The 13,284-nt window shown below is 48.8% G+C and overlaps 1 protein-coding gene across 3 annotated transcripts in view; it reads right to left on the bottom strand.

The window, feature by feature from the left end:
* TNFRSF11A (TNF receptor superfamily member 11a) overlaps positions 1-13,284 on the bottom strand; it is a 58,313-nt gene that overhangs the window by 15,933 nt on the left and 29,096 nt on the right. The window contains exons 4-9 of one of the 3 annotated variants that reach the window (XM_027525925.1): positions 13,019-13,162; positions 9,437-9,530; positions 7,512-7,603; positions 5,966-6,079; positions 3,236-3,288; positions 762-1,485 (exon numbers count right to left, since the gene is read on the bottom strand). In XM_027525925.1, coding sequence (XP_027381726.1) covers positions 762-1,485; positions 3,236-3,288; positions 5,966-6,079; positions 7,512-7,603; positions 9,437-9,530; positions 13,019-13,162 — 1,221 coding nt within the window. Of the gene's footprint in view, positions 1-761; positions 1,489-3,235; positions 3,289-5,965; positions 6,080-7,511; positions 7,604-9,436; positions 9,531-13,018; positions 13,163-13,284 lie in introns of all 3 variants that reach the window. The other 2 variants (XM_027525924.1, XM_027525926.1) reach the window with 2 other exon arrangements.

Raw genomic sequence — 13,284 nt, 5'->3', positions numbered from 1 at the left:
ATAATCTCCAGAGCCAGAAGAAGCCCTCAGCATCAGTGACCAAGTTCCTTGTAACTACACAATAAAACAGGGTGTTTTACCTTCACAGAAAGAAGCTATAATGTTACAACTGGTGGGTCACTCCTGCTTAAGCAGTGATGCAGCAATAAATCTCAATCGTGATTTTAAATTGTAAAACCATCCTCCTGGTTCCATAAATACATCCTATGCAGTGACTATAAAAGAGGCTTCTCATAAAAAGCACCAAAGGACAGCTACTGCCTCATTAATTTGGTCCAGAATCAAGCGAATTACCCTCAGTAAATACTAATTCCTCAAGGATTAACTAGAGAATTTTGTTTGTTGTCCTGAAATTTATGAGTTTTGTGGGGTGGGATTTGAAGCCTAGGTTGCTTTAGGAAAAAAAAAAAAACACCCAAATCCATAAATCTGAGGGAATGCCTTGACTTCAGCCAGTCCTGAGGTCAATGTTAACACTTCAGGGCTTAATGCTGGGATTTGAGACCTAACCCCGTCCTGAGGAGCCTGAAGGCAAAAGGGCACGAGACACGTGTAAACCGAGAGAGAGTCCGCAGAGAGAGAGAGTACAGCCCACAAACCCGACGTGCGGACTGAACGGAAACCCACCCAGCAAAGAGGCTTCTCAGGAGAAAACAGGAGCGGACTTTCCCACTGCGCATCCCTGCTCACCCGAAGGCGGGTGACTCGCGCGCAGACCCTGGACCGAGCCAGGCCTTTGTGCCGGAGGGACAGTCACTTACCTGAGGCAGGCGGCTGGTCACCGGGGCCCCCCCTCGTGGGGCCGGGAAGCTCGGCGGCGGCCGCGTCCGGGGGCTGGCCCCCCGCCTCGGCCCGGTCTGCTGCGGGCGGGAGGCCCATGCCGTAGGCGCACTGGGGCAAGGGTCCACTCGGGGGGGTCTCCAGTCCGGGCGCCGGGTCCCCCGAAGTCAGGTCCCCACAGCCTGCACAGCCGTCTGCAGAGCGGGCTCCGGCTGCCCAGTGCGGGCACCGGCCGCCGCCCGCCTCTCCGTGCAAGGACTTCTTGGGGGACGCGGGCCTCCACGCAGTCCTGCAGGGGGGCACGGGGAGGCGGGGGCTCTCGGAGCCCTCCAGGCTGTCCGTCCCCGTGAAGCACTGGCTGAAGCTGTCGTTCTCGCCCACCTCCAGGGGCTCGGGGAAGGGCGACCGGCCTCCAGGCGGGGTGAGGGCCACCACGGAGTCTGCGGTCCGGGGGGACCTGTCCGTGTATTCGTCCTCCGTGGGCACTGGCCTGCAGGGATCCCCGTCGATCTCGCTGACCAAGGAGAGCATCTCGGCGTCTCCCCGGAGGGGACAGGCCGCTGCGCACGCGCCCCCCACCTCCGGATGGCACGTGTCTTCAGAAAACACCTTCTGTTCCAGCGTCAGCAGGAAGACACCCTCACAGACTTCGCGGGCGCTGGCGGCCTCCACGTGAGTGCAGCTGAAACTGTTGCCTGCGGACTCCTGCTGATTTAAATTCAGAAGGCAGAGCGTTAATACCAGCGTTAGAACGTGGTTCTGCTAAACGCGGCTGAAAACGGTGTTTATGGTAATCATTTCCACCATAACAAGTATAGATGGAATGCTCACTGCTGCGCTGTATTTGGGGTATTGAGGATTAGGGGGTGGGGGGAACCCTCAAATAGAGCCCAACCAGAAACAGATGAATCTGCATTTCCAAGGGGGCAGCGTGTTTACATCCAAGCAAGGGAGGGAGCTAACCCAAGTAATTTCAGAACACTGGATCTCACCTATGCTCTCAATCTCAATTAAAAAAAAAAACTCATAAACAAATATTGAATTCTAGTTAATAGCTTTGCTTTTTGCTGTGGTATGGCTTAGTAATTCTGAAACTACTGTCTGTGTATTCTGGAATTGAGTAAATGAGTAAATATATTGAGAATAACGGGGTTTCCTGCTACGGGAGAAGGGAAGATTCGAGCACAGATAAGGAAAGACTACAATGACGCCTGTAGTGCTGGGACCAGAATTACAGAAATCAGTGTGAACTCCGGGTGGTGGCTCAGGCAGTGAAGAACCACCAGCAACGCAGGAGCCCCGAGTTTGGGAAGATCCCCTGGAGAAGGGAATGGCAACCCACTCCAGTACTCTTGCCTGGAGAATTCCATGGACAGAGAAACCTGGCTGGTTACAGTCCGTGGCGTGGAAAAGAGTCAAACATGACTAAGTGACTAACACAACAAAATACCTAAGAAACTGGATCTAAAAAGGATATCCTGGGATAATTACTGAAATCTTAAGATCAAATGTACACTCTATAATAGTATTGTACCACTACTAAGTTTTTTGATTGCGATAAATGTACTATGATTACATAAGAGAATGTCCTTGTTCCGATGAAACTCTCATGGGAGTATTTAAGGATGGAGGAGCATGGTGTCTGCCCCTCTGAGAAGATTCCAGAGGAAGAAATATACATATGCATAGACACACGCTGCTGTGCTCAGTCGCTCAGTCGTCTCTGACTCTCTGCGACCCCCTGGACTGTGGCCCGCCAGGCTCCTCTGTCCATGGGATTCTCCAGGCAAGAATACTGCAGTGGGTTGCCATGCCCTCCTCCAGGGGATCTTCCTGACCCAGCGATCCAACCCTCATCTCCTAAGCCTCCTGCACTGGCAGGCAGGGTCTTTACCACCAGCATTGCCTGGGAAGCCCAGACACACATATGGAGAGCAAATAATAAAGCTTTGTGAAAACATAAACAGCTGCTGGATCTGAGTAGAGGGCACGTGGAAGTTTTTTATACTACTCTCACTGCTCCCCGACAATGTTGAAGTCATATCCAAATTAAAAGCCACCAAAATAACTACAAAGGGAAGGAATGTGACCGCTCTTCTCTCCTAGGGGTCTGTCCTGGGCAGTCGAGGTTGGTACTGAAATAATAATGTAAATAATACAAGGGCACAGAGATGACCTAAACAGAATGAAAGGCAAAGAAAACAGCATTTAGCCTTGGGATCAGTCCTGGGAAGTGAGGTCCCACCCCCTTACTCATTCACAATTTGGCTCAATATTTGATTAATAATAGCGATAGCAACCTACGCACTCCATGGGTAGGCTCTTAATTCCCCAACCAGGGATCGAACCCAAGCTTCCTGCAGTGGAAGCTCAGAGTCCCAACCACTGGCCACCAGGGAATTTCCCCAAATTGTTAACAGTACTTAAAGGAGGCACTTTAGATTTCTAAATTTACCTTATTTCCATTTAGGCGGCCGCAAGCCTCATTGACCCAGTGCCACAAATTAGCTAGAAAAAAACAAAGTAAAGATAAGGGCTTCATATTATTATTTCCTATTTCTAATTCAGTATTATTGACTTCTATGTCAGTTCAATACTATCTTTAAACACAATCATCTGCAAATCTGTGAGTAAAAGATCCTGAGAGTGAAAACACTGAATCAATTTAAAGACTATGAAGGCATCTTCCTCCTCTTATCAAAAAGGAACTTTTTGATCTATGTAAAGCCGAACATTGGGTTGGCCAAAAAGTTCGTTCAGTTTTCAGTTCAGTTCAGTCGTTTCCAACTGAAGGTGTCCAACTCTTTGCAACCCCATAGATTGCAGCACGCCAGGCCTCCCTGCCCATCACCAACTCCCACAGTTTACTCAAACTCATGTCCATTGAGTCGGTGATGCCATCCAACCATCTCATCTTCTGTCGTCCCCTTCTCCTCGCGCCTTCAATCTTTCCCGTGGTCGGGGTCTTTTCCAATGAGTCAGCTCTTCGAATCAGGTGGCCAAAGTATTGGAGTTTCAGCTTCAACATCAGTCCTTCCAATGAACACCCACGACTGATCTCCCTTAGGATGGACTGGTTGAATCTCCTTGCAGTCCAAGGGACTCTCAGGAGTCTTCTCCAACACCACAGTTCAAAACCATCAGTTCTTGGGCGCTCAGCTTTCTTTATAGTCCAACTCTCACATCCATACATGACCACAGGAAAACCATAGCCTTGACTAGACGGACCTTTGTTGGCAAAGTAATGTCTCTGCTTCTGAATATGCTATCTAGGTTGGTCATAACTTTCCTTCCAAGGAGTAAGTGTCTTTTAATTTCATGACTGCAGTCACCATCTGCAGTGATTACTGTTAACTCCTATGATAATCTCTCTCTTGGAGGATTGCAAAAGCCCTCCTTACTGGTGGGTCTGCATCCACGCCTACTGTACCCCTAAATTTGTTTTAATTAGTCAAATACCCAAGTACTAACCCACAGGACTGGTTCCTTCCCTCTGCTCAGGATGGGAGCACGCTCCTTCGCACCTGCAAGGCTGCGCCACCAGGACACGCCTCCCTTTCCAGGTTCATTTCACCCAGGTTCTCACTCTCTGCTCCGGCTGCACTAACTTTCCAATCCCCCCAGCTCGCACTGCTCCCTCCAAAGATGCAATTCTCGTTTCCCCTTGGGCTAGTGCAATCCAACCTGTCTTTCAGATCTTAGCTCCCCTGGGAGGCCCTGGCTGACCACAAAGCTGGACAAACAACTCTGTCACCTGAGGCTCTGTACCGCCCTTTCCACACTCAGCCTCACTCTGGGCAAAACGCCTGCCTTGCCCACCGAGGAGCCTCGTCCATAAGGACACAGGCTCTGTTTCGTTGCTTGGTATTACACCCCAGGGCCTGTCCAGCCCCTGGTGACCAACAAACGCATAGTAAATGACAGATGAAGAGGAAGCAGACCTTCACACATCCTGACTCACTGACTGGCAGGCCCACTGCCCTTGGCACTCATAAGATAATGGCCAGAAGAGATGACGACAGAGACAAAACTAAAGCATAAAACACCAGAAGTCTGTTCATCTCATGACAACATGACTGGATGAGCCGGCAATCCATCAGCACCTCTGAACATGCATTGTTCACATCTCCACCTCCATTGCTGGGGAGGTGAAGCTGCACTGAATAACAATATTCAACAGCGAAGAGACGTTTGAAAAAGGGAAGTCCAACTTTCCCCCCTCACTCTCTGCTTAACGCTTGGCATCTTCAATCACCATCTTCCCTCTTCTGTTAGTCTTTTGATCGCCCAGGGTTACATTAGGTATTGGAATGGTAATGGAAATAGGAAGATATGCAGGGTTTTGTGAAGTCCATGGATGTCACTGTGGGAGAACTGATGGAACCACAGCAAAGGCGGATGCGATAAATAAGCAAGCAGCTGAAAACGGGGAAGGACGGTGAGACGGCAGGTGCTTCAAAAGACGACATGTTACGTGAACGCGTATGGCGGAGCCCCTTTGCTGCCCACTGGTAATTATCACAGCACTGCCCATCGGCTGTCCTCCAGCATAAAACAAAAAGTTACACAAATCAGGGGCACTGGGTTTAGGGAACCTAGTGATGTCTTGAACCCTTTCTTAAAAATTATACTGTTTTAGCTTTGGAGCATAAAAGTCAAACAGGATGTGATGTTAAAAGATACTATCAAACAATTTGTTGGTGGAAAACTATTCCCAATAAACAAGATGACATTTGATCATTCATCTAAGAATGAGCAACTGCATCTTACTGAATATAAGACAACTTATTTTCAGAATTTTAAATTCACCTATCAAGGTAACCCCCGAGTCAAAACTTTCCATCTGCCATTTACCTGAACATATTGTTTTTGTTTTAATGAATTATGTAATTTAAAATGTATTCTAGGTTACATGCAACCCCTGTATATCTGATATGCATAATCTTTACAATATTTATCAGTTTCCTGCACCTAGGATAAATAAATATATTTCTTATTCATAAACAAGAACAATGGATTTTTGTTTGTTTTGCTAGAGAACAATGAATTAGATATAAAGCATGTTTCACTTTAGTGTAAACAGATCAAAAGAGGCAGTCAGAGGGCAATATATGTATCTTCAAAGCACACACCTAGAAATGCATCAGTTTAAGACTCATGTTCAAAACCCACCACGACACGGTACCTGTTAGTGCTTTCCCTTTTTTCCTGTAGTAAACACCGAAGATGACGGCAGCTACTAACGCCACAGACATGAAGAGCAGCAGAATAATTAAACTGGGCAAGTAAACCTGTGGTTCTGTGTTGGAAGAAAATGAGAAAAACAGCATTAACTATTGTTCATTTTTACTCTTTCTCAAAAGCATAAGCCTTTCAATTAAATCCTGGAATCAAGGCTGTTGGAATGGAATAAAAGAAGCAGGAAGGGACCCAACGCGCACTGTAGGTTTGTCGAGGAGAGCTCCCATTTGAAAGGGTGAAATCAGCAATGCAGCCCAAGCCTGCTGACTGCCTTTGCTCAGAGAGAGGCCAGCCCAGGACCAGCTTTAAATGCTCGCACTTTAGAACAACCCTAATCGGCTTCACCGCACCATCCGGCTCCATCTTTGCTTGCCTACAGAACACTTCACTCTCCCCAGGTGGATGGGCTCCGGAGGCAAAAAGAAGCCCCTTATCATAGCTCCTTCCAAATAACAACATGGTACCGGGGTTTTGCTGGTCATGAGAATGGAACCACAGCCACCCTGCAAAGCGTTTCGGGTCCTTCGTCTACAACACAGTTGGACTCAACCGTTTTGTTCATCCCGCCTGATGACTTGTAACTCTTGTTTTACACGGCCTGGTTTCTGGGATTCTGGCCTTTCTTTTCCTTCTGTCTTTTTTAAGACAGGTTTTAATTCTCTTGGTTATCTTTAACGTTCTCTTCAGAATGGTCTTTTTAAAATGCTGCTCTATGTACTTTCTTACCGGAGCCTTTGACGCCCTCCTGTTTGCAAACTGTCCAAGCTGCAGCCTTCTTTTCTGAGCCGTGTCCACCGACAGAGCTCTGCGGCCACGGTGCTCCTGCCTGCTTAGGAAGCTCCTCCTGTGCCGAGACACCTGGACCCACCTCCACAGCATCTCACTCACCCGGGCCAGCAGCTTCCACACTAACTGCCCGCTTTCTGTCAGTCACTGAAACTGTCGTTGAGGTTTATTGGATCCTCCAGATGTTCCAGAAATAATGGTAATTGTATTCTAGCCAAGTTGCTGACTCTGGTTGGTGACCAAAATCTCCCATAGATATCCTGCTGTGATAACCACTACCTTACCATATTTGGGCATTTTAATTTATATTTGCACCTCAGTTTTCTTTCTTTTTTGGGGAGTATATATGAATAAAATATTGGTTATCCATTCCACAGTAGAAAATCATCAACTAAACAACCTATCTGGAATTACAACACTGATAAAATGAAATACTGAGCTGACCACAGATAGCGAAGTTGCTCAGTCGTGTCTGACTCTTTGCAACTCCATGGACTGTAGCCCGCCAGGCTCCTCTGTCCACGGGAATTTCCAGGCAAGGACACTGGAATGGGTTGCTATGCCCTCCTCCAGGGACCACGGACAGGATGAGATGAAAAGGGGGAGATGGTTGCCTCTGGATACAGCATGTAATTGAGAGAAATCTACAAGAGCTGATTAGACTGGGGCACACCTACCCAACCAACCTTTTCTATTAAACATACCATTTGATGGATTTGCAGATGGGAGAGGACTACAAACCACATCTAATTTATCGGTTCCGTGACGCACTTCTGTCCCTCCAAGAATGGTACAGCTGTGAAGGGAAAGGTACGTAAGTCCTTTGGTTTCATATCCTTATTTAAAAAAAAAAAACAAAAACAGCTATAAAAGATTCTACCCCATTAGACTACAAGCTCACTCAGGAGAGGAACCAAGGTCTTCCTGGACATTTGCACCCCCAGTGCCTGTCCACACACACTAAGGTGGACAGAGAGACAAGCGGAAGTGAGTACTGCCACTGCTAACATCTACTCTTAGAGTGCGGTCCGAGAGAGCAGACTGGTGTGCTCAGTAAAGAAAGGTTCCGAATCCAATTACCGTGGCTAAGTGGTAAACTACAGATGAATACCCTTTGAAGTTGTAAACATAGAAAATCTTTTTGAAAATAAAACCTGGATAGGTGGATCAGACAGTGAATATTTAATGAGAATCAACTTATTTGGAAGTGAAAGAATCATGACATCGATTATGAGTATTCAACAATAGGCATGCAGTGAAAGGATCCAGGAATTTCACTACGACTTTGCTCATATAAGTGTGAGATAGTATACAGGCGAGATGATACATTATAGATTTATTTATCACTGGAAAAAACTGGAAATCACTTAAATAACTATCAATAGGGAGCTTCTGTGGAGGAGGCAATGGCACCCCACTCCAGTGTTCTTGCCTGGAAAATCCTATGGACGGAGGAGCCTTGTAGGCTGCAGTCCATGGGGTTGCTAAGAGTCGGACACGACTGAGCGACTTCACTTTCACTTTTCACTTTCATGCATTGGAGAAGGAAATGGCAACCCACCCCAGTGTTCTTGCCTGGAGAATCCCAGGGACGGGGGAGCCTGGTGGGCTGCTGTCTATGGAGTAGCACAGAGTCGGACATGACTGAAGCGACTTAGCGGCAGCAGCAGCAGGGAGCTTGTGAGAGTTGGACCATAAAGAAAGCTGAGGGCTGAAGAATTATGCTTTCAAACTGTGGTGCTGGAAAAGACTCCAGAGTCCCTTGGACTGCAAGGAGATCATATCAGTCAATTCTAAAGGAAATCAACCCTGAATATTCATTGAAAGGACTGATGCTGAAGCTGAAGCTCCAGTACTTTGGCCACCTGATGCAAAGAACTGACTCATTGGAAAAGACCCTGATGCTGGGAAAGATTGAAGGGAGGAGAAGGGGACGACAGAGGACGAGATGGTCGGATGGCATCATCAACTCAATGGATATAAATTTGAGCAAACTCCAGGAGACAGTGAAGCCTGACGTGCTGCAGTCCATGGGGTTGCAAAGTCTGACATGAAGGAGCAACTGAACAAGGGAACTTGTTAAATGGATTCTGGTGCATCTCTATGACGGCACCAGGTGGTTAGAAAAAGCCACACAGATGTAAGTCAATTAGTGTGGAGCGAGTTTTCTTCAGGATATATTATGTGGGAAAAAACCCAAGTGTGTAAACATTTATTTAAGCAGGAGGCTTCTATATGCACATATACAATGCACACACACACACACACACACACACATCTTTGCACAAATAAACCAGGGATGCTGGGAAGCTGCGAAAACAGAGACTGGTGAGTGATACTAAGCATCGTAAGCAACTAAATAAAGTTAGAGAAGGGGGAAAGCAGCTGCAGCTACAAATCAAGCTTCAGTCAGACTGAATCTGCAGTGATACCCGGCTCCTGCCACCCGTCCGGGGGGACTGGCTGCAGGCGTTTCTCTCCCTCACGCCAGCTAACAGACTGTGTCTGTTGCGAAACTGGCTTCCAGAGGAAGCCTCCCCAAATTGCATCACTCTGTTTTCACAACAGACACAGCGGAGGTGGAGTTCTTCCACATCAAGCAGCTCTCGATTCCCTTGTCGCCACTTACTTGGTCCAGGGTCTGCAAGTCTCTGTGGCGGAAACGGTGTCGGAGAAGTAGCCTGAGGGGCAGGGCTCACACACCGTGTCCTTGTTGAGCTGCACTGTCAGAAAAACCAACGGACAAGAGAACACGGGACAGACGAGGACACTTAGAGATCGGCCAGGAGGGGCCCCCAGGCTCCACCCCCGCCCCAGCCGCCCCTGCGGCTGCTGGCGGAGGCCCCCCGGCTTCAGGGGGCCCGAGACCCCGAAGTACGAGACAGAAGCATGTCCAGGGGCAGGATGCGGAGGCCAGGCCTGACTCCAGCCCGGCTCTCAGTCCACGGCCTCTGCCGTCAGAGCTGCTGTCCCAGGCGCCCATCCTTCGTTTCCCGGCCAGGGAGCTGCTGCCTGTCTCCTTTCAACCAAGTCCATTCTCTCCTGTCTCCCTTGCCAGGCGTCAGTACAGAGAACGGTAGCCCATTAACCACTCTGAAAGGAAATTTCTTGCCCTGACACCTTCTGATCAGTAATCTTACCAGTCTAAGTATCAGAGTATTGACAAAGTTCAAAAACAAAACCCACGCTACACCATGGGTGTCCTTCTCTTAAACCAAGGGCTGGCAGTAACGGCTGTTTTCTATAAAGGGCCATATGATAATTATCGTAAGCTTTTGAGGCTCTCTGGTCTACGCAAATTACTTGCAGCATGAAAGCTGTCATAGACAAGTATAAAGACACACGGCTGTGTTCCAATAAAACCCTATTTAGAAAGGCACGAGTTGGGGGTGGACTTTGGACCCCGCCTTAGGCCGCAGCACTCAAGGCAGGAGTGAATCCTGGTTGGTAAGCTGTCGTCGCCTCTCTCATATTCCTCATAAACCATATTATCAAACTAGGAAACGTCTCAGATTTCCTCTGTCTGTTCCTTTTACTGCAACTGGCACACGATGACCCTTTGGTAATTCCAATAAAGAAGGACATTGGCTACCATGTGCTGTCATAATAAACAATTGTCTTGTGCCAAAACCACAAATTACTCTTGAAATTAGTAGCACTTCTGCGGTTTATTTTCATGAATAAAATGCAAAAATAAGGAATTACATTTTCTCTGTCCAAAGTCAAGTGGGAAGTACACTCTTGGTTTTTGCAGTTGCTCAGTACACAGCAGGTGTGCGTGCGTGCCAAGTCATTTCCGTCGTCTCTGACTTTGAGACCCCATGGACTGTGGCCCGCCAGGCTCCTCTGTCCGTGGGATTCTCTAGGCAAGAGTAGTGGAGTGGGTTGCCAAGCCCTCCTCCAGGGGATCTTCGCGACCCAGGGATCAAACCTGGATCTCCTGCGTTGCAGGCAGATTCTCACCGTGTGAGCCCCCGGGGAAGCCCCAATAAGTAGCGGACTCATTCCTTACTCTAGCAATAAGGCTTGCCTTGAAACGATATCAGCAAAGGTACAGTTAACTACTCGTCACTCAGATGAATTCAAACAGCTTTTAAAATGATAATCACACTCTAGAAGAGTAACCCTTCAAAACAAAATGACTCCTAAGGGGCTGCAAGGCACAAAGGGCTTGAAAGGCGCTGACTTCCATACATGCTCTCATGTCTGCTCTGGCCCGCTGGGGCATCTGCACTTTCTCCTTGTTTTTCTCTTTCACAAGCACACTACTCCCACCTACAAAAGAAGGCACACTTCATACCTACTCCAAATCCTACCGTAGAGCCAAACTCTGAGATGCCAAACAAAGCAACAAGTCAAAGGATTGGTGACAGAAAGCTCCTTTGTTCAGAGCACCTCAGGATAGCTCTGTCTCTCCCTGTCCATCTATTAGGGCTTCCCCCCACAGCTCAAAGAAACCGAGGGCAATGCAGGCGATCCCAGTTCGATCCCTGGGTCAGGAAGATTCCCTGGAGAAGCGAATGACTACTCACTCCAGTATTCTTGCCTAGAGAATTCCATGGACAGAGGAGCCTGGCCAGCTACAGTGCACGGGGTCATAGAGAGTTGGACACGACTGAGCGACTGACATCCACTAAGGGCAAGGGCGTAACAACAGAAAAGGGGCAGCTGGCATCAGGCTGACCTGTTCTGAGGTCACATGCGTTGTCCTGCAGGGGTGAGATTTTCGCGTCACCCTCTCTACCCTTCAGCTACTGCGTTCCCAAAGGGGCAAAGCAGAGGAGACACGGACCAGAAATGAAAAGAAAACAAAGCAGAAAGGGACCAGCACCTTCTTTCATGCAGTTTAACCAACTATATGAAAGGCCCTGGGACTTAGAAGACAGACAGACAGACCCCGGGTCTGTATCTGAGAACCAGGATTCACAAGGGAGTAGGCTGTCATGAGATTTGCTTTAGTAAACAGAAAATCAAGTCCGACTTTTCCCGAGAGAAGGCCTGTCTGGTTTCACTGATAATCTGATAATAAGGGCTGACTTAGTCAGACTCTGTGATGCAGATTTTCCTCAATATGAAATGAAATGAATAATGTTTAATTCTCCCAACCTCAGGCTTTACTCTTATAACTACAGTACAGCAAAATATAGTCATTCATCTTTTGGACCAGCTGTGTAATACTCACTGTAGCACAAATCAGTCCAGAAGAAATGTTTTTAACCTTAAAAGCTTGAGTCACAAGAAATTTTTTTAAATTAAAATTTCATGGCATTCCCTGGCAGTCTAGAGATTGGTTGGAACTCTGGGCCAGGGGTGGAGCGGGTTAAGGATGGGGGTTTGTTCCTGGTGGGGGAACCAAGATCCTGCAAGGTGCCTGGTGCAACCAAAAAGAAAAGAAAATTAAAATTTCACATGGGTTCGTTTTTAAAATGTGAAAGAGTATGAAAAGGTAATTAGTAAAAACCCTCTGAGCCTAAAAATATATTACTATGAAACTCTGTGGGGAAGGTGAAATGGATACAAATCAAAGGAGAGAAAAGAGCCACATAGAGTTTCCAACAGTTAGAGACGATCAGGGCGATTTTTTTTTTTTTTAATTTTTGGCCACACCTTGGGACATGCTGGACCTTAATTCCCCGACCAGGGGTCAAACCCACGTCCCTTGCTCTGGAGCGTGGAGTCTTAACCACCGCACCTCCAGGGAAGGCCTCTGATAGCCACCTTTTTACATGGATGATGATGGGTATCCAACTGCTACGGAGTTCAGAACCCACTGAAAATTTTAGAAAGTGTTACGGACTAATTCCCTGGAAACCAAATCCTTAGCAACTCTTGAAATTTGTAATAAAAATGCTTAGATGTCGATTTAAAATTTTGGCTGGAGGCACATGGCTTTGCAAAATTCTTCTAAGTGGGCACATAAGTTTGGGGACCCCTGCCCCTGCAAAACGTTTGGGGACCCCTGCCTGATCCGGTTTCCCCCTAAATGGGGGTGGGAAGGTTTCGCAGGAGGAGGAGCCTGGGGATGGGCGCCGAGCTCTCACGCGTCCTGCGGGCGCGCACCCCGCGCTCGGCCCCCGGGGACCCTCGTCTCCTCCCGCGCCCCCGCGCCGGCCGAGCGTGACGGCGCAGGGGAGCGCGCCGAGAGGCCGCAGGCGCGGGCCCGCCCGCACACGGGGGAGCGCCCGGGGAGGCCCCGCCCGGCCGCGCGTACCGGGGCGCCGGGCGCCGAAGCCGCGCGCGCACTCGGCGTTGCGGGTGCAGCAGCGGCAGTCCTCGCTCCAGTGGTAGCCGGCGGTGCAGGCGCAGCGGCGCGGCGCCGTCCGGTTGCCGGGCTCCACGGCCCTCAGGGCCTTGCCTGCGGGAGAGAAAGATACAGCGTCCGCCTCGTGCCATTCGCGCCCGCCGTCCTCGCCCCGGACCCCGGACCCCGGACCCCGGACCCCGGACCCCTCGGACCCCTCGCGCCCGGCCGGGGCG

Source organism: Bos indicus x Bos taurus, chromosome 24 (genome assembly GCF_003369695.1).
Source record: "Bos indicus x Bos taurus breed Angus x Brahman F1 hybrid chromosome 24, Bos_hybrid_MaternalHap_v2.0, whole genome shotgun sequence".
Classification (NCBI taxonomy): domain Eukaryota; kingdom Metazoa; phylum Chordata; class Mammalia; order Artiodactyla; family Bovidae; genus Bos; species Bos indicus x Bos taurus.
The sequence above is the reverse complement of the archived record's forward strand: the minus strand, read 5'-3'. Positions and strand labels throughout refer to the sequence as shown.